This window comes from Ornithorhynchus anatinus, chromosome 11 (assembly GCF_004115215.2).
Source record: "Ornithorhynchus anatinus isolate Pmale09 chromosome 11, mOrnAna1.pri.v4, whole genome shotgun sequence".
Lineage (NCBI taxonomy): Eukaryota > Metazoa > Chordata > Mammalia > Monotremata > Ornithorhynchidae > Ornithorhynchus > Ornithorhynchus anatinus.
The window spans coordinates 39775726-39796604 of record NC_041738.1 but is presented as its reverse complement, the minus strand read 5'-3'; the positions used below and the strand labels follow the sequence as shown (position 1 = coordinate 39796604).

The following is a 20879-nucleotide window of genomic DNA, read 5'->3' as shown; positions in this document are numbered from 1 at the left end:
TCCCTGATTAATCTCTCATCTCCCCATCCTTTTTTGCCCCTGTATTCAGCCTTTCCATGTCACCTTAGCATCGGGTACTTCTCTTGCCCTCCACCACAAGTATTTGTATACATATCTTTAACTCTGCTGCTTCCCCTTACTTGTAATTCATTGTTTCACTTACTAGGTTTAGAACTGCTTGAGTGCAAGGCTCGTATTTACTAATCTGTTGTACCCTCCCAAGTGCTTTAATAGAGTATTCTGTACAGGAAGTGCTCAGTACGTTTTATTGATTGATTAATGGAATACCTGAAACTTCCTGAGCTGTGCTGATGAGCAAATATCAATCTTGTGCTCAGTAAATATGATTGACAAATGATGCCTAGCTTTCTCTCCATACAGCTCGCCACCACTTTCCAGATCCTCTCCTTAGCTCGGAGTTTTCCAGTGGATGTCGCTTCTTTTCTTCCTTCCCAGTTTCCCCTGCTGAGGAAATAAACTCTATAATCTTTGGTCTGTTTTTCCCTTTTGGCTGTAGAATGATTGAATCTTGGTAGGACACACTTCAAATATGAAAATTGTGCCTAAATGTGACACAGGACAATAAAAGCCTTTCAGGGATGCTCTAAACAGTTGCAGTGCTGCATTCTACCTGTTAGGACTCGTAGTTAAATAGGGACAGACCAGGCTTGTACCTGAATGGATTGTCCCTGAGGAAAACTCAAGGACCTTCAGGAATGGCATAGAGAGCCTTCTCCCTTCCAGGACTGTAAGGGGTACCCCGAGTTGCCGCCTCGCCACATTATTTGCAACATGGGGATACGTCCTGTGCTACTTGCTGTCCTGCCCCAGCATTTGTAAATCCTGAATTTATTTGTAAATAAATTCCCACCCCACCACTCCCTCCACCATCTCTTTCTTGCCTCATTCCTTTCTTGCTCTCCGCAATTCCCAACAGTTTTCCTCCCCTCCCCCTGCATTCTGAGGCCTGGTAAAGATGGGGAAGGAGAGGATCAAATTTGGGATGTTGGGAAGATGAGGAAAGCCATTAGGAATAGAGAGGAGAAGGGATCAAAAATATGGGGAGCAGGAAGGGACTTAGAATTACTTTTGTGATAGGGCTGGTTCTGGAATAGAATCAAATTGCATGGAATCTTATGGGGGGAAATGTACCCCACAATACAGGTTTTACTGTCACAGTTTTGAGGACCAAAACCCAGGAGTATTGTGGTGTAGGCTTGCACTTTAGATGAGCACTGGTAGTAGGATTTCTTTTCTTTATTTCAAAAGACGGTGGCCTTTTCCTGGGAGATATTTCTTCTGTTTCATCCAAACCCTAACCACTTTCGTTTCCCACAGTTTCTTCGTGAATTCTATTCAAAGGAGATTTAAAACAGTTGCCCTGGACCAATCTTTGCAGTGAAAATGAGAGAATAGCCAGGTCTGAATGGGACAGAGGAAAGCCGTGCGCTTGTTGTTCTCTCTCGACTACCTAATGGAAGGAAGAATAGGCTTCTTAGGGAAATTGGTACCTCAGTGGCTGAAAGGGTCCTGAAAATTATGGAAAAGTTATCCTAAGGTGAAGACTGAGTCAGAGTGCTCACTTTCTGGCCCCAATTTATTCCAACCAAATGGAAACCTTTTTTTTTTAACCCAGGAATAAAGGAATATGGAGACTTGGCTGCACGGGATGTATGGCTGCAATATCATAATTCTTTCTGACATATGTTAAGGGCCTTTTTGCAGTACCCTGTACTAAGCACTGGGAAAAGATTCAAGGAATTTGATTCAAATGAGGTCCCTTATAATAATAATAATAATAATAATGGTATTTGTTAAGTGCTTACTATGTGCCAAGCACTGTTCTAAGCACTGGGGTAGATATAGGGTAATCCAGTTATCCCACATGGGGCTCACAGTTTTAATCCCCATTTTACAGAGGAGGTAAGTGAGGCACAGAGAAGTGAAGTGAGTTGCCCAAGGTCACAGAGCAGACAAGTGTCAGAGCCAGGTTTAGAACCCGTGCCTTCTGACTCCCAAATCTGTGCTGTAGCTCCAGATAGCTCTCTGTCTGAAAGCAGGTGCAGAGGACAGATAGACTGGGAAAGAAATGAAATGACCAAATGCAGTGAAAAATAAATCAATAACAGTGCTGAGTAAAACAGTAGACTGTTATCGTGGGTGGTGGTGAAGTTTTGGGCTCCTCACCACTCCCAGCTGGGCCATCCTTGGCTTGAACAGTCACGATCTTCCCAATAGTCATACAGTTTGGAGGGTAGGTTTCCTGCCTTCCCTATTCTTTTTTTTTTTTGGTCTTTTTTTTGTTAGTGATATCTGTTAAGCGCTTGCTATGTGTCGAGTACTGCTTAAGCCCTGGGGTAGATACAAGTTAATTAGATCAGACACAGTCCCTGTCCAACTTGGGGCTCACAGTCTAAGTAGGAGGGAGTACAGGAGAACTGAGAAACGGAGAAAATAAGCGACTTGCCCACACAGCAAGCAATCGGCAGAGCCGGGATTAGAACCCAAGTCTTCAGACTCCCAGGCCCGTGCTCTTTCCACTCGCTGGTCTTCTGGGATGAAGCTTTTCCCTGGGGAAGGTGGGCAGGCTCAGAGGAAGCGCTGGAGTCTCAGGTGCCATCCTGTGGACCCAGAAGCCCCAGTGTCGGCAAGCTCCGGGTCGTGTGACTGCTTCTCCGGCCTCTGCCCACTCCTGCAGGATGGGTCTTCCCCAATGGACTTGCAACCCATCTCGACAAGTAATCAGTCCATCTAGCTAAGCCTCCTTTCCCGCCCTCTTGACTTTTCTCCATCTAAGAAGGAAAATAAGATTCTTCTCTTTCTACGTTCATTTGACTTAAATGAGCCCAACTACTGTTCCTTTTCTATTCTTCTCTCTCCAGGGACGTTTTGCAAAATTTAAATGCCACATTAACGCTCAGTCTCTTAAAGAGCAGTCACAAACACTTGATGATGGGTAACTTTGTGACACCTTCCCAGAAATCTGACTGGAGAGTGATGGCTGAGTGATAGATAATCTTCTCAGTTGACACTTGGTCTCTCTGCTTCCTTCCGGGCCTCTGCGGGAGTAGGAGATGATAGCCCCTCGGTGACCAGACTGGTCCTTTTCTTATCCTTCCTGGGTGGGAGAGGGCTTCTCCAGACAACATCCCTATTCCTGCAGCAGCTCTAGTCACTGCAGCCTAGGTACAGTTCTTCAAATCTTCATTCCAGGTGCTGGTGCCAAGAATTGTACTGGGAGGGTTATATATATATTTTTTTAGGTCATTCAGTGCTTTCACCCTCACCTTGAAGGTCCAGCAGATGAGGACTCTAGGCAAATGGGTTTCTCTCAACTTTAATTTGATAGTTTTCTTCCTAATTTTTGACTCTTGTAATTATTTTTTTCCTTCACTCCTGTGCTGAATTCCTGTGAGAGCTCTCACAACTCAAATGCAACTGCTTTATTTTCAAAGTCCAACGCTAAATGAGGCATTTCTTCTGCTGGAGACCTCCATTTTTCTGTATCTGGGTTGCAGAAAAAGGGGAGGTAATTATTCGGACTCTATATGTGTTTATTTCTCTTTGTAATTCAACACATGCTGCATCTCCTCATCACCAGTCATTGTACAATCTCTAACTTTATCATCTCTGAAATCCCACACTGACCACGTCCTCCTATCCTGCCTTTTCTCCCGCAATCCCTCTCACCGAAGACCTATCCTCTGCTTCCACAGAGCCCTCCAGTGTCTTTTCCCTCTCCGCTTATCCTAGGCTGAGATGTCCCTGCCCTAACCTTCCCTCTTTTGATTGTCAAATCCATGCCCTCAACTTCATCCTCCCCATCCAACTCACCCCCCATACTTCTTTTGATCTCATATCAGTAATTCCCAGTCCTGGATCACCATCCCATTATGCTTCCCCCACTCTTGGACTTTTGGAGTATTGTTGGCAAGCAGAGATCCAGGAACCAGACCTTCTTGGGCCCTCTCAAATTGATCCTCACCTCCTTGTAACTCCAGCCCTCTCCTCTGCCTAACCACACTCCTTCCCCTCTTTCACTGACCTTCACGCCACTGCTTTTCACACAACAATAATAATTGTTGTTATTGTTAACTGCTTATTCAGAGCCAAGCACTGTGTGATTCCCTGGAGTAGATTCCTTGCCACCACATCAGACAGAGCCCCTGTCTCTAATGGGGTTCACAGTCTAAACAATAATAATAATAATAATAATGTTGGTATTTGTTAAATGCTTACTATGTGCAGGGCACTGTTCTAGGTGCTGGGGGAGATACAGGGTCATCAGGTTGTCCCACGTGAGGCTCACAGTCTTCATCCCCATTTTACAGATGAGGGAACTGAGGCACAGAGAAGTTAAGTGACTTGCCCACAGTCACACAGCTGACAAGTAGCAGAGCCGAGATTCGAACCCATGAGCTATGACTCCCAAGCCCAGACTCTTTCCACTGAGCCATGCTTTACCTTTACAGATGAGGAAACTGAGGCACAGAGAAGTTAAGTGACTTGTCCAAGGTCTCGCAGCAGGCGGCTGGGATCAGAATCTAGGTCTCCTGACTCCTCTCCCTGGACTCTTTCTATTAGGTCCCGCTACTTTTCAGTATTCTGTTTCCCCCTTGGGCCCAGCTTCCTGGAAGGTCCCAGGCTCTTCTGTCTTGGCAGGTATTTGCTCAGCCTCCCCTCCACCTCCTGTCTTAGGTGACCGTAGAATTTAGCATCCGTGTCATACTCATTTGGGGTTTGATGTTTCTAGCTGGGAGAAGCGTGTGGATCCCCGAGGCAGGTATTACTATGTGGATCACAACAGCAGAACCACCACGTGGCAGCGCCCGACAGAGGAGTATGTGAGAAACTACGAACAATGGCAGTCCCAGCGCAACCAGCTCCAAGGAGCCATGCAGCAGTTCAGTCAGAGGTTTCTCTATCAGGTAAGAGTCTCGGAGAGCTTTCAGACGAAGAGAGCTTCTAACAGCGGAGTGCCTGCTTCACGTAGCTTGTATGATGGTGCAAGATTAGAAAGCGGGATCGTGAAAATATCCGTTCACTTCCGCACACCGTATCCGGACTTGACATTTTTCTCGAAGATTCTCATGTTTCCTTACGTGCTTCTTTTCCTCTCTCCCCTCCCCCATCTCACCTTCAGCCAGAGAAAACTCTGTCTTAGAGCCTTTATAATGGACTGTCATGGCAGATCACTTCGTCCCAGCCTCCATCCAGGCTGAAGTTCCACCTCGTAATCGTAGTAGTATTTATTCCATGCCCACTGGGTGTGGTGCGCTGTACGAGATTCTCGAATAGGACAGAGTAATGCTTCCTGCCCACAGGGGAGCTTAGGCTGTAATAGGGGAGAAAAACATACACTATTTTCAGTTAGGAGGTCAAAAAGAAAGTGGATATTTGGCTGAAGGGGTGATATGGCTCAGAGTGTCGGAAAGTTATTTCGGGAAAGTTTACTGTAGAGATGGGATTTGAAGTTGGGGAGAACTGATGTCTGATGTTGGGAGGGAGGGAGCTCCAAGCCAGGAAAATAGCGAGATATTTGGAGGATGGAGGTGGGGGAGTCGCGAGAGCTGATTCAGCTAGAAGATCGGCTTGGGTGGAATGAAGAGTGGGTTGGGGAATAGTGAGGGAAGAGAGAAGGTAGTTATGATGGGGTAAGATGATTGAGAGCCTTGAAGCCTACTGTGAGGTGTTCTTGTTTGATGGGGAGAGATGCAGGAAGCCAGGAAAGAGTTTTGAGTCGAGGAAGAGACTTCAGGGGGATGATCCATGGAAAGTCAAACTGGTATATAATGGCAGCAGGGTAGGCAGAAGAATGTGTAATAAGGTAAAGGTTCAGTGGAGATGAGGTCAGAACGCAGTTTAGGACACCATGGGAAAGAAGGTTGATAGTTTCCCCGATCCTTTCAGCGTCATGCTTACTAGGGCATCAGGGTGCTGGGAAGGTATGTGTAAGATAAATTGGAGGAGGAGGGGCCTGGAAGATAAGTGAGGAGGAAATGGCAATAGTAGAGCCATGGCAAGACCAGAGCTCGTGCCAGGTTGGTAGCGGTTTGGTTGGAGAGAAACGGAAAAGCGCTGGGAAAAACTGGCAGGATTTGGCAAAGGAGAGATGATTGCCCACAATCTTTCATTGAGTCGAGCAAGCCAGAGTGGCCAGGATCTCCAGTCAGTAGCTAGGATCTCCAATCTAATGGAATCTCTTTGTTCACTAAGACCAAGATTCCTCATCAGTGAAGAGTCTGAAGAGCCTTGCTATAGCAGTATCTTGGGATGAGGTGGTTCTAGGGAGTTCTCAGATATTATTCTGTTTCCTACTCCGCCGACTCCTGGATCTAGAGGGTGGGGGCTCTTGAGTGACGCCCCTTTTATGAGCCTCGGCATCTGGAGAACAGGCCAGAATGCTCCACTGCTGACCTGGCTCCTCTGGTTTGCAGGGACGGTCTATTCCCTTCTCCTGCCCTACCCCGCCAAATCCACCTCTTGGATCCTCCCTTGGGCTAGGGGTTGATAGCACTGGCTTGGGACCTGCAGTGGGCAGAGGGAAAAGCTTGGGTCACAGAATGAGGGAAGAATGGGGTTTTTCTCTTCTTGGCTATATCTGCGTAACTAGCATCAATGATGTCATGAACTGCACCCAGATCTGGCAGCCAGGCTTGAGTGCTTCCCTAAGGGGGGGGGAAAAGTCAAGTGACCCTTTTAAAATTCTTTAAGTAGATTCCCTGCCTACTGGCAGGGACTGGAGTCCTGTGAGGTGAGGATATGGCTTTTCTGAGTGAAGTAGGATTTTTGCTGGAAAATTAGACCTTTTTTTTTTTTTTAACCTTTTTGGGGCTTCTGACTTCGGCTCCATTTGGATTTTCCCTCCAGTCAACTGCGTTGCAGTTGTCCGAGTTGAAACTGGGAGAGTTGCATCTGTGAAGTTTGTTTGGAGTTTGGCTCTTGCTCAAGGCACGATTTGGTAGACGTAAGAGCTGGTACTTCAGTAGCAGCACTCCCCCTTCCCTCGCTATCCAAGCTGAACCTGAATCCACTTTCTGAATTGCATTTTTCGAGTCAAAAGCATTAATGTGGAAATACTGTAAAAGGCAAAATTTGAGTTGAAATTTCTTTTTACTCCCCTGCCTTCCTCGTTCAGCCTTCCACTCCCCCCCTGCAGAGTTTTGACTGCTTTGCTTCTCGCAAGAGGCTCACTGTCTTAATCCCCATTTTACAGATGAGGTAACTGGGGTGCAGAGAAGTTACATGGCTCACTCGAGGTTACACAGCGGACAAGTGACAGAGCCAGGTTTAGAACCCAAGTCCTTCTGACTTCCGGGTCCATGCTCTATCCACTGGGCAATCCTACTTCTTGGTGGAAACGTTCCCTGCCCACAAGGAGCTTATAGTCTAGAGGCTATTCCACCAGTCATAGAGGATATTAATTCATCTCAGAGGGAGCTGAGAGTTGGAACAATACTGCTTTTCTCGTTGCTTTTCCCCCCCGTTCACTCTTCTGTGAGCCACTTACAGAAGCCATTTCTAGTCTCTCTTTTCCCTAACTCCACTGGGAAGTGTAAGAGAATTGGAAACAGCAAGGGAGTATAAAGAGGAGAGCCGGGAAACAGATACAAGAGCAGTTACTTTTTTTTTGGTCAGACTTTGGTATGCAGTAGTTTCTAAATTTTGCTGTTTCTAGTTTAACTTTACTACTCTATTTTTGTTCTCCTACTCCTGTTTCTTTTCTAGGTTCCTTAACATATTTTTAAAAGTGCCACATACTCTATGCAGAATTTTACGTTTCCACAAAAACTGTCATTATGAACTTAAGCTCATCAGTCTGCTTCCCTTCCATCTCACCTGCTGTTTACTTTATTTGTGCCCTCTCCCTCTTTGTAACCCTCTTATCACCTCTTTCAACTGCTCTCTCCCATCTTTTCTCCACCCCTTTTAGGAATGTGTGTAGGATTGCTCTGAGAAAATGCTGGGTAGGAGGTAGGTAGGAACGAAACAGAACACCAGGGATGCAATTACTAGGTTTGGACCAATTGTTCACACAGACCAGCCCACAGTGACATCTATCCTAATGGTTAGGAATCGACATCTGATATCCCTGCCTTTTCCCTTCACGTTTCTGTGTTTTTTCCCCGCTTAACTCACTGTGGACCCGTCACCCGTTAATGTGTCCAAACCCTTTTTGAACCTATTGCTATTTTCTACCTTATCAAAGGTACCGATTCCACGAGTTTACCTTTCACTTGAATTATGGCTTAGATTATTTAATGCCATTTCGTACTGTAAAAAAAGTTGGTATTTGTTAAGCGCTTACTATGTGCTGAGCACTGTTCTAAGCGCTGGGGTAGACATAGGGGAATCAGGTTGTCCCACGTGGGGCTCACAGTCTTAATCCCCATTTTACAGATGGGGGAACTGAGGCACAGAGAAGTTAAGTGACTTGCCCACAGTCACACAGCTGACAAGTGGCAGAGCTGGGATTCGAACTCATGAGCCCTGACTCCAAAGCCCGTGCTCTTTCCACTGAGCCACGCTGCTTCTCTGTAGAAGGGTGTGGTCTGCTACACAACATGCAAATCCAGATAATGATTAATGTTTGGCATGTTGATATATTGCCTGTGGCATTGACACTGGATGTTTTAGAAATTCCAGATTCTTCTGCATGGGACTCCTTTCCAGCTGCCATCTCTCTCCTCTAATGGCCCTTCCCAGCTTTAAGGAGCTGTGGACTGTAGACTGTAAGCTCACTGTGGGCAGGGAATGTCTCTCTGACTGCGTTATATTGTACTCAGCGTGGCTCAGTGGAAAGAGCACAGGCTTGGGAGTCAGAGGTCATGGGTTCTAATTCCGGCTCCACCACTTGTCAGCTGTGTGACTTTGGGCAAATCACTTAACTTCTCTTTGCCTCATCTGTAAAATGGGGATTAATAATAATAATTTTGGTATTAAGTGCTTACTATGTGCCAAGCACTGTTCTGCGCACTGGGTAGATACAAGGTAATTAGGTTGTCCCCCGTGGGGCTCACAATCTTCATCCCCATTTTCCAGAGGATTTCCATTTTCCAGAGATTCACTATGAGCCCCACGTAGGACAAACTGATCACCTTGCATCCCCCCCTCAGCGCTTGGAACAGTGCTTTGCACATAGTAAGCGCTTAACAAATGACATTATTATTATTATTATTATTGCTCTCTCAAGTGCTTAATACAGTGCTCCGCGCTCAGTAAATCCGATTTGATTGGAGGAAAGGCTCTCCCACCAGTGAACTTCCAGAGCATCTCTGCAATTTTCTACTTGGAAGCATTCTGTCCATTTTCAGTTGCAATCTAAAAATATCTTCTCTTTCACATCTATCATAGTTTTTCTCCCTCTGCTTCCCAAGGTTTTAAAATTGACTATAAAGTACCGCTTCTAAGCAGAGGTTTGGGGACTCAGTTTTCATGAGCTACCTCACCAATTAAAATTCTCTTCTTGGTGTCATGCGTTTGTGTGACTTCAAGAGCCTCAATATGGGACTCTCCGGTTTTTAAATGGATCTCTGCCAGGTCTTTATCTGAGGAATAAGCAACCTGCAGGCTTTTGTTCTCAGGGTGATTTTCTGAGGTTCGTTTTCAAATTTAAAGTAGACATAAAGAGATTTTCCCCAAATCAATGCCTTTCAGGAAAAATCTCCAAATACTAACTTTTGTAGTAAAAAAAAACCACCCACAAAGGCAGTCACAGTTCCCTGTTCTCTCTAAACCAGAACTTGCCACCACCTGGGTACGCCTGTGTGGATCACTGTCCCGATGAGGCAGTTAATCGTAGCCTTATTTTGAGGAGCCCTAGGGGTTGTAGTTGCCTGTCCAAACGAAGTCATAGACTTCTCTGCCCAGTTTGTCACATTTAAAAGTGATTCCTTTGGTCCCAATTAATTACTAATGGCCATCTCCGACTTCTTCCCCTCTGCCATCAAGTCCAGAGACAGGCCAATCGCTATCCCACACTAGGTTGTTGGGAGGTGTTAGGACTTGATCGCCAAGGGGCCCCCAAATTCTGACTAAACCTCTTTGTTGAAACCTCTGGAGTAGAGGGCTCTGGGAGCCTGCGTTGTCACCGTGGAAATAAGGTTTCTCTGTCTTCTTAGTGGTGGTTAGGGGGGCCGGGGGAAGGTGGGCAGCAATTGAAATCATCCAATGTTTTCACAAGCCCAGACTGAGCTCCATTCATGTTTCTCTTCCTGGAGCGCGACTCTCTTTCCCCCAAGCCGGCAAACTAGGCATCCCAAAGTCTGCTGTTTGGAACTCGATCCCCTAATACAATAATTTAGTTTTGCTAGGTGAAATAAGAAGGTCTTTTTAAGTAACAATGCTTTTTTATTTTACTCTGAAAAGCATCTGACAGGCTCCCACTTCCTTCTCATTCCCTTCTCCCTCTTCTGTCCTCTCCTGCCTCCCCTCCTCAGAACACTCACCGCCACCCCCCAGTATTTCCACAAGATTCTTGAATGTTGAGGCTGGCAATGCCATTCCATATAGACCTTCGAGGAGACCTAGCGCAAGGGAATTAATATTAGCTCTGACATTCCAGCTCCTGGGCCATTTTCCCCTTCTCCTCTCCCCTGCCTTCCCTTCTTCCCTCTTGCCCCTTCCCTCTCCCCTCGGCCCCCTTCCTTTCCCCACCCTCCCCTGGTGAGGCACACACACAAACACACACAGAGAGGTAAGCTCCCACACACGCACCCTGTGTATCCCAGGTTCAGTCTGGATAAGGAGCCACTGCTCTGCTCGCTCTGACTAGAGGCAGGAATAAAGGTGCTTTGTGAAAAGAAATAAAAACATTCCCGGGGGGGGCACAAGGGGGTGGGAGGTGAAGGGGCTCAGGGGGGAGACGCCTGTCTGAGAGGGCATGAATGTTCCTTCAGTTTGAGTTAATATTGCACCACTGCTGCTTACTTTCACAGCACATTGAGAAGGGGGGGAGGGGAGGAGGGCGCAATTTGCAGCCAGGAAGTTCTGGGCGTGGGCAGGGCTTGTGGGAATGATTTCATTGGAAAGGCCTGCGATATTTTTTCCCCTCTTGTGTGTGGTTCTTGGAGAAAGTTGGAAGTGGTGGTGATTTCAGTCGTCTTGGCCGGCGGGAGCGGAGCAGAAGCACACGTCTGGACTTCCCAGCAAGTCCTGCTCCCGAATCCTCCCGCCAGTCCCCAGCCCCTTTCCCCAGCCTCAGCTGCCCTGATCCAGCTCATTCGGGCATCTCCTCCTTCTACCCCTCGTCCCACTCTTCCCCCTCCTGACTTTTAACTCCCTCAATGCTCTTCGCCGGGGGGGAGTGGGGTAGTTAGGATTTTGAAGAAACAGATTCAGCTCCAGGCCCTGCGTTAGCCCCTTAAGTGTCAGAGAGGAGTGCAGCACAGGAGACCTGATGGCTAAGAACTTAGAGACCAAAAGTCAGCTTCACTTTCTTTTTTTACAGACCTTTTTTTTAACCTGCTCTGTGTTCTGTGTGTGTGTTATTTTTGCCGTGTCTGTCGTGTTTAGTCTTCTGGCGCCTCGTCTGACCATGACCCACTCGGCCCTCTTCCTTCCGGCTGGGGTAAGTACCCAAATTCTCGGATTTCTGTCCCCCCATTCGGTACCTACCTTCCCCTACTTTTCAACTCCCGTCCTGACCTGTAGAAGACCAGCTATTTGTCCATCTCCTGCTTTACGTTTTCACGTGTAGCCACTTCTTGCTCCTCCAGCATTTTCGTCACTGATACTTTTCCCTAGCCTCACTTCCTTCTTCAGAGCAGTTTGCGGGGGAGGTCATGAGGGTAGGGAAAAAGAAAAATCGGTCGGTTGATTCTCCCCTTTGCTGCAGTTCCCCTTAACCTTTGTGCTAGGAGCTTGGTTCTGCGAGGGGTGGTCCTCCCAAAAGATTGTGAGACTGCTGCCCTGCAGGTCCATGCCATCCCAGGCCTCCAGTCTGATCCCTGTTTTGACAAGGGCGTTTTCAGGCTATCTATGTAGGGTTTTCAGGCTATCTATGTACTTTATTGTGGTTTTCCCTCTTGCTTCAGATGAAGCATTTTTATTTTTAGTCTCTGAACTTAAGGAGGGGTTGAGTCAGATGAACAAACACTTTATCCCATCTGAGTTGTTGGGTTCTTCAGCCTGGCACTGTCTGGGAAAATTCCTCTTCTTGCTATTTTCAGGCCCAGCTCCCCTTGCAGGGCTGCAGCAATTGAAAGACTCACCCCCAGAGGATCAAAAGATGGGGAGCCATGGGTGTGGATCATTGAGACTTCAGGCTGGCTTGGAATACACCATCCTTTGAATTTGTACTGTCTATTGGCATCTACCACTTACCTCGCCCGTCATGTTACATGATGCAAGTCCCTGATCATACCAGTGATTGAGGGTTATGGGATGGAATGGGAGCTGTTCTCCTAGTGAGCAGTAGGGAATAATAAGTGGAATGCAGCCAGTAGCAAGAGAGAGAGAGATTGGGAGTCATACCAGTATGCGGGGAGCAGGAGAGTAGTGGGTGGTTGGCAAAATAATCAGCAGGTTTGGTGCATTCCAGGTTCTCTTTAGCCAGGATGGTTAAGCAACACAGAGGATTTCTCCCTCCCACTATCCTTTAGAATGTAATTGGGAAGCAGAGGTATCTCTTCTACACTCTGAAATGAGAGAGTGTTGCTAATCATTAGTTTGGAGGGTTGGTGGGCCGGGGCCAAGTGGGCCATCCTAGGAAACACAAAAGTCCTTTGAGATGTTAGGAAGAAGTTAGGACATAGCTGTCTGTGGAGGCGGAAGGATTTAGTGAATGTCGTAGTCTAGGAGGAGAGAGTAAATTTTAGTGTCGCTCTCCCAGATTGTATTAAACCTGGGACAGACAATTGAGGATTTGGAAGGATGGAAAATGACAGTATGAGCATTAACTTAGAAAATTCAGCTGCGGAACCTGATTCTCCCTTCATATAAGCTACTTACTGGGTGTAGGTTAAGAACTGCTTTAATTCTTTTAGGCCACTATGATGTCATTTGACTGGCTACCATTCAGTACACTACAGGGACACTCTAGTAGCCCTTTAGGGCCTTGGAAGAGTTAAAAGGTTCCCCCCCCACCCCAGACACACCTGATTTATTCCAGGGAATAACACAAGTATAAAAACGGGGCAGGAGAGTGGTGGAAGGCAATCTGGATCCCAGGTTTTGGAGAGGCTGGAGAAATGGAAATAGCCCAAAGATAAAATCAAGTCCTAGGAATCTATGTGGGCATCAAATTAAGTGTAAGTTTGTAATGCTGTGTGACAGCCAAAAGGGTAATGTAATTTGAGTAATTTGTGACCTGGAGCCAGGGTTTTTCATTCTCTGATAAGGAGGAAATACTCCCCCACCTGAGGCATTCATTAATGAGGATCTTAGGCTGGAAAGATGTCATGGATCGGTGAAGTGAAACACCAGAGAAAAACATCTCAGGCATAGAAAAAGCTAAAAGTACCAACTGAGAAAGTTTGGATAAAATATACCGATGGGAGTAGCTCAAGATAGAGGGAAAAATGTCTATAGATGTTCGCAAGTGTGAAGTTAGAGGTAAAAAATTCAGAATTTTGAAATGACAAATAATGTAATAAAATCAAAGAAAGGAAAACTTTTGGCTAAATCTCAGAAGTTGTTTCCCAATTGGAAGATCTAGGGGATTAGGCAGATGTTTCTCAGGGGATGTGGTTGGGAAGCATCTCAGCAGAGATGCTTAATAGCAAGTGAACAAGGCAGTAAGATCCAACAGAGAGCAATTCCATTCATTTTGTCCTGGTCTCAGGAGGTTGTCAGGATGCTTTGGGGGTCCCCCACCCCTTTTTCTGGTTCCTGCGGTGCTGCCTGGAAGAAAATATGTAAGCTCTTAGCAGAAAAGACCCTCTTTAAAACACAGGAGCAGATGCCCTGAACTGAGGTAAATTGATTCAGTCATCAGCGCCAGGGGCTCAAAGAGAAGCATTAAACAGGCGGGACAGATCCCCAGGACCCAGTGGTTAGCTTGGCTTTGGGCCTCCATGAAGCAGACATGAAAGATTCATGCCAAGGCAACAGCAGTAGTTTCTGAGCCTCCTCCCCCACGCAGAAGCCTCTGGAAAAACTTGTCTTCTTGGCATGAGCTAATGAAACATTCTGAGGGGCTTGCAAACTACTAAGCAGCTACTGGGCCCTCTCTGCCTTCCTGCCTCTTTTTTTTCCCCCCAGTCTGTGCTTATATGAATGAAGGAAACTAAATGGGAAGAAATACTTGAGCCATTTAAGGCAGAGGGGGAAAGGCCGATTTTGTTGGGAAATGGATCCTGGATCAGTTGTCAGAAGCTTTGAATCTGTGGGTGTAAGTGGGGGTCATATTTTTATTCCAGTCTCCTTACTTCCTGATCAGTATTCTGCCTCCCTATTGTTTCTGGATCTGATTTATTTTTCATCATGCCGCGGCATTACAGAAAAGAGGCAGCTTCTGGCATGTCATAATCTGGGAATAAATTTCCAGTGACTTTGCCTCAAGAACCAGGGAGTTGGTGAGAGTTTTTGCAGACCTGCTGAGATTTAGAGCTTGGGCCATTTTTTCCTTTTCGAGTCCCAGGGAGAAGCCAGAGAGGTGCTGGCAGGGAGGTGTTCGCCTTCTAGGCGCCCAACCTGACACTTGCAGAACCAAGCAGGAGGAAAGCTCTCTGTCTTCAGCTTTCATTCTCAGAACCGGCTTGGTTGTCCCAAGAAACCTCTCAAGATTTATTAGTTTTTAACTGAGGTATGTGAGTCCAAGAAGATAATGAATCGGCATAGCAGGTAGGGCCCCAGCTACCCCATAAACCATTCGATTTATGCTAAAAGCTGCTTTAAGAGTAATTTAGCACAAGGTTGGAAAGGAGTTTAAGGAATGAGAAGAGGAAGCTAAAGGAGCAAAAACTCTTCCCCGTCTCCCCAAACAACTTCCTTTTTTCCTGATTAGTCTGGGTTTATCCTTAATCTGCTGTGTGCGTTAGAATAAATATGTGGATTCCTGCTTCTGGAGAGGTAAGCGCCACATATGGTGAGGGTTGTGTATTCTGAGGTTTGTGATGTGGTTTCGTCTGGGTTGTTGTTGGGGATGTAGTTTCTCCTATCTGCAGTATCCAGGGATGCCTAGAGACAACAAGGTAAGTGTTAATGTTCAGATGCGGGAGGAATGAAGATATCCTTCTAATTACTCAAGGCTTATTTATCCCAGAAATGGCTCAGAACTCTTCATTATCCAGTTAAGTGAATGATGGGTGGTGTGTATGCTTGTGTAAAGCTTCCAGTCAGTAAATCAATCATATTTATTGAACGCTTACTGGGGGCAGAGCACTGTATTCAGGGCTTGGGAGAGTAGAATACGGCGGAGTTGATAGACATGTTCCCTGCCCACCAATGTTCCCTGCCCACAACGAGCTTACAGTCTAGAGGGTAGGTATTGTACTCCCATTTTACAGTTGAGGAAACTGAGTCCCAGAAAGATGAAGTAACTTTCCCAAGGTCCCACAGCGGACAGGTGGCGGAGCTGGGATTAGAACCCAGGTACTCCAACTCCCAGGTCCGGGCTCTTTCCACTAGGCCGAGCTACTTCTCCATCGTTTGGTTAGAGCTGGATTGATCAGGCTCAGAGGCCGTTAGCTTCTTGTTCCATCAGGGACCTTTGGGTTCCTGAGTCCATAAACTGTGTAGGAGGATTACTACGTGGTCGGGTGAGGACAGTTGTCTGGGGAAGTGGTCTAGGACCAAGTCCGTTGTATGTTTTCTTTTGCTGCTGTTGTTTTGGTTTTTTTTTTTGCTCAACTGGATGTCATTACCCAGGCTTCACCTTGGCTGCTTTTGCCCCCGCAAACCATGACAAATGAGAGGTGACTCTTATCCCTGCCTTCCCTCACTAACTAAACCCACAGGAAAAAGTTGCCTCCTCCTTTCTCGGTGTTGAGCAGCGTAAGGACCGGAGAAAAGGGGAGGGCTCAATTTCACTGGTTCTAGAAGAGGATTTCCAGGACCATTTCAAAGGGAGGGCCAGAGGGAAAGGAGAGGTTGAGAAATACTTAAATCACATCTTCTGTTTTTCCTTTTCTCTCAGAAAAGAGACAGGACAATGGCCGTGTATATTACGTGAACCACAACACTCGTACCACCCAGTGGGAGGATCCTCGCACGCAGGGGTATGGACTGGGGTTAGGGACCTGGGCTTTAGGGTTCAGAAGAGGGCCGAGGCTCCGGTCAGAAGCACTTACTGGAACACCCTCCTAGAGTGCTGTCTGCACAGTAAGTGCCTAATAAATACCACTGCTGCTAGGGAGCCTCTTCAGAGCCTGCTTTAAAGTCGGCAAGCGACTCAGTAATGCCAGGGGCCAAACTATGGGATAGGTGGGCTGGGCTGCTGCTCACAACCTTCGGGGAGGCAGGATCCTAATCAGGAAACAAAAGGATGGGCCTTGCTCTCCCCTGTTGTGTCCCAGGACAGATGGAACTTATTCTTCAGACTCCCTCCCAGGCTTCTTCTTTCAAATGTCCTCTCAGGATTGTCCAGTAGGGAACAACCCTTTCCCGTTCTAAATAGGCCCCTTCTCTTAACTGGCCAGGCTCAGGTGCACGCTTCCTTGACCCTCTAGAAACGGCTCCTCCGAGCTGCAGCTTTTGAAGGAAGAAGACCACGTGAGACTTGGGCATTTGGGATCCATGTGCATCCCGGGGGACCGATTCGTTCTCAGTAGGCCCCGCTATGGTAGGGAGAGGCAATGAGTGAGGAATGGATTGGCCGCCGCTCCTCTCCCTCTCCCCCAACAACGACCTGTCTTTCTTGTGCTGTGTAGAATGATCCAGGAGCCAGCCCTACCGCCGGGATGGGAGATGAAATACACCAGTGAAGGGGTGCGCTACTTTGTGGATCACAACACACGCACTACTACCTTCAAAGACCCCCGCCCTGGATTCGAGACCGGGTAAGGGCTGGCGTGTTTAGTCCACTAAGCCCCTTCATTTTACAAGTCTCCATCTCTTGGGCCAAGTCCCTTGAGGATTTTGCATCCAGACCAGATGAAAGGGAGGGATTTGGGCTGGCGGGTCTCCCTGGTGTGAGTGGCCGGGTTGGGTCTAGGTTTTGGTTGTTCATTTCCTGTTCTTTAGTTCCCCCTGGTGATAGAATTTGCACCTGAATTTAAGCTGCCTGAAAGAGGGTTGATGGGCTGAAAATTGCCTTGAAGATCCTAGGCTAGATTTCTTCCAGGCTAATAGTTCACCTTGGGGTCTTGGCTCTGCCAGGCGGTGATTTTTTTTTTTTTTTTAATAGCAAAACAGTGCTGAAAGCTACTATTGAGTTGGCCGTAGGCACAGATGACTTTCGAGGTCACTGTCCAGATCTTTAAGGCTTCTATTAGTAAAGGGTGAATAATACCCTAGGGTTTGTCAAAGCTAATAAGCCTTTAGGAAGAATACCCAAATTGCGCCACGGAACGCAACGGAAAAGAAAGAGGGAAAGAAAGGGAGAGGTTTGGGAAGCACAAGGGAAAGTTCAACAAATTTCCAGGTGACTTGGACTAATATCATTTCCCAAGTATAAGCCTAACCCTCATAGCCTGGGAAATAGAAGTCCCGAATTTTGATTTGAAGTCTACTTTTCCTCACAGAGCAAATTTAGGTCAATCCTTTTCCATCTCAGTGCTTCAGTTTCTCCATGGGCAAAGTTCAGTTAAGATATGTTTCCCGAAATGAAGTCTTTAAATCACTTAGTGTTGCTGAAGGGCAATCTGTTATCATTTGGGTGATACTTACAATTGAGTCTATTTCCTCTTTTTTAGCAATAAGCAAGGTGGTTCTCCTGGAGCCTACGATCGCAGCTTTCGCTGGAAGTATCACCAGTTCCGTTTCTTATGCCATGTGAGTCACAGCCTGTGGGTCGTCAATCTCCGGTCCAGGACCACTTGTTGGTCTTTTCAGTGCCATAATTGAGCCCAAGAAAGGGTGTGGGGGGTACTTTTTGGAAACATCAAGTCGAGTCAGTCACTGAGTTTAGGCATGTTGAGGATATAGTTTGTTGGTTTTGAGAACCTCGAGGTAGAGTTGGACTCGGTCTGTACCTGGGGGAGAAGGATTAGCTCTCAGGTCAGGCTTTAAGCCGGTGGCTCCGGGTGCCACAGCTCGGCAGGTGGTTCTAGAGTCGGGAGCGGGGTGAGTGTCTCCGTCCTGGTAATCGCTCAAGTTCTCACATCGGGTGTTTTCTTTCCAGTCGAATGCACTGCCCAGCCATGTGAAGATCAGCGTTTCCCGACAGACGCTCTTTGAGGACTCTTTCCAGCAGGTAAGGGAGTGGGTGGCCAGATCTACTCCTGTCACTAGGCCGAGGACTAAGAGAGGCAGCTCGTCTTCTCCAGAATGGGCTGCGCCAGAGTCTATAAACAGACAGTCCCGGCTGGGCTTCTAGGGAAGGAGCTGGAATGTCCGGGTACTATTCCCTGAGGCCACAGCTGTGGAATCTCTGGGGTGCCAGTGACTTAGACCTATGCAGTGACTCTCTCCTTTTCCCCTCAGATCATGAACATGAAGCCGTATGATTTGCGCCGCCGGCTGTACATCATCATGCGAGGGGAGGAGGGCCTGGACTACGGTGGCATTGCCAGGTTAGCATTGCGGAGGATGCCCGAGCTCTTCGTGAGAGTGGCCGTTCCTTTCCCCACATCCCCTCTTCCCAGCCACTGGGGCCCACACCCGAACAGGTCCTGTTGGCAGAGAAAAGACATTGAATTACTGACCTTAAAAGCCACATGAGACCAACCTTGTTGGGCATCAGATAAGGGCCCTCTCCTTTTACGAGGCTCAATACTAGATGCCTTCTCTCAGTAACCCTGCATTGACTTGAGGAGGTTGGTATTTGACGACAATAATCGTCATCATCGTGGTGACATTTGTTAAGCGCTTGATGAAAAACATTCTGAAGTTTTCTTCGGAGTTGAAAGTAGCCATATCCTAAGGTTGTTTTTTAAAATAAGCTCCGTTCAGAAACTTGAGGATCCCTTTGGTTCTGTGGCGGTAGCTAATTCTCCATGTGGTTTCCCTCTGTCTTTCTAGAATGGCCTCCGGTCTGATTTTCCTTGAGGGCCACAGTAATATTTCTCTGTAATTTGAGTACACTGCACTTCGGGAGACTCTAATCCAGAGGGTCCAGGATATAAATGGGTAGGGGAAAGGAACCATTTCCGCCAAAAATAGGATTCCCTCCATTCTCCGTAACACACCTCTCCTACTCCCGCACCCTGGCGCTATGAAAGTACTGGGGGATGAGGCATTATCGACACTGGGCGAAATGAAGGCTTCTTTGTCATCTGAGAGACCCTGCCCTTTCAGATGATTTTCTTTGCTGCTGTGAAGGTTTCTGCTACGTTAGATGCTATGGAGCTGGGTTAACTTTCTATGTCCTTGCCCGCGTTTCCTCCTCATGTTGCACTTATGTTTGTCCACTGTAGATTTAATGTTCCTTCTCCATGGTGACCCTCCTCCAGGCTTTGGTTTGTGGGCTTCCAGTTTGGCTCCTGCCCTTTGTGTCTGTGTGTGTCTCTCTCTGTGTCCTGCCAGTGGTTTTACCCTATGGTAGGTTACGTCATGCTGTTCTACCACAGGGTAGAACCACGGACAGGATACCGGGACGCTCTCTGCATCGGAAGAATCCTCGTCTCCCTGGATACAGACAGCTGAGCAAACCAGGGAGGAGGGACTGAAGGAACTGGTCCACCCATAGTGACTCTCTCTGAAGGAGGATTTAGATGCGGCCCAGAGGGGCTGTCGTGACTGGGATGATACTGGTGCCTAGGGGCACCGGGGGTGGGGGAGAAGTGATGGGGTGCTTGGGGGCGCATAAGAGAATAGTGAACAAGAGCACCAGTGCAGGGCGGGAGCAGTGGGAGCTCAAGCTGTAGTCCTGGGATGATGGGGACTGATTATATATCCACAACTGAGTTGGAAGGGGTATTGAAATGCAGCACACTTATTGGGTCAGGGAGGAAAGATTATGTGGAATCTGGATAATGTATTGTGGAATGCATGGATGTTGGGGCTGGGAGGGAATGGGTGCCCGGTGCCAAGCTGGCCAAAGCTGAAATCCCTTCTCTGCTGGTGGTCCTGTTAATCGATCAATCAGTGGTATTTATCGAGTGCTTACTATGTGCAGAGCACTAAACTAAGAGCTCGGGAGAATGCAGTCGAACGGAATTAGCAGACATGTTCCCGGCCCGTAAGGAGCGTACAGTCTAGACGATGAGCTGTTAAGTCATCTGTCGGTCTGTGGCCTTAGCCAGCAAGTCCGACGAAATGCCGGGCATCATCAGACCCGATTTTGCCTATAAATAAAGCCAGGCACCTCTAAATCTTTATGCAGTTTTCATCGCCACATCTTAGTACAGGTCTAGTGCTGCTGGAGAAAACAAGAGTAGGCCCACTCTTCAATCTGGAAAGTCACTGGGGACGTGATGGAAGTTTCCAAAACATGAAGGGTGTGCCTCGGGTGAGCACGGAATTGCTCTTCACCAGATTCCACAGCACCAGGGTGAGCAGACACCCACTGAAGCCTGAGGTTGGTAGTTTCAAAACAAACAGAGGAAATAATGTCCCACGGTGGGTGGTAACTATATGAAATTTGTTACCAGAGGAAATTGGGTGGGCTGAAAATGTCAGTGGGCTCAAGGGGGATCTGGATAAATTCAGGGACCAGCAATCCAAAATGGATTGCTAGAGAGAACGCGAGGGTCGTGGAGGGAAACGTTAGTGACGTTAGGTGCTATATTGTACATGTTAGAATCCGTTTCAAGAAGAGTGTCTGTCGCACGGTTGCTCCGTACATCCTTCGCCGCCGTCAGAGACAAATATCGAGGTGGATGGACCAGTGGTCGGAC

At 47.3% G+C, this 20879-nt stretch overlaps 1 protein-coding gene and 1 non-coding gene across 3 annotated transcripts in view; both read left to right on the top strand.

The window, feature by feature from the left end:
• The window catches only part of WWP2 (WW domain containing E3 ubiquitin protein ligase 2), a 110916-nt gene that overhangs the window by 79420 nt on the left and 10617 nt on the right, over window positions 1-20879 (top strand). For both annotated transcript variants that reach the window (XM_029075197.1, XM_029075198.2), the window contains 7 exons: window positions 4754-4928; window positions 11515-11569; window positions 16079-16160; window positions 16812-16940; window positions 17796-17874; window positions 18224-18295; window positions 18526-18614. In XM_029075197.1, coding sequence (XP_028931030.1) covers window positions 4754-4928; window positions 11515-11569; window positions 16079-16160; window positions 16812-16940; window positions 17796-17874; window positions 18224-18295; window positions 18526-18614 — 681 coding nt within the window. The remainder of the gene's footprint in view (window positions 1-4753; window positions 4929-11514; window positions 11570-16078; window positions 16161-16811; window positions 16941-17795; window positions 17875-18223; window positions 18296-18525; window positions 18615-20879) is intronic.
• On the top strand, window positions 19530-19652 carry MIR140 (microRNA mir-140). Its single transcript, NR_034630.1, has one exon. It is a non-coding gene; the product is annotated as a microRNA mir-140 (primary transcript).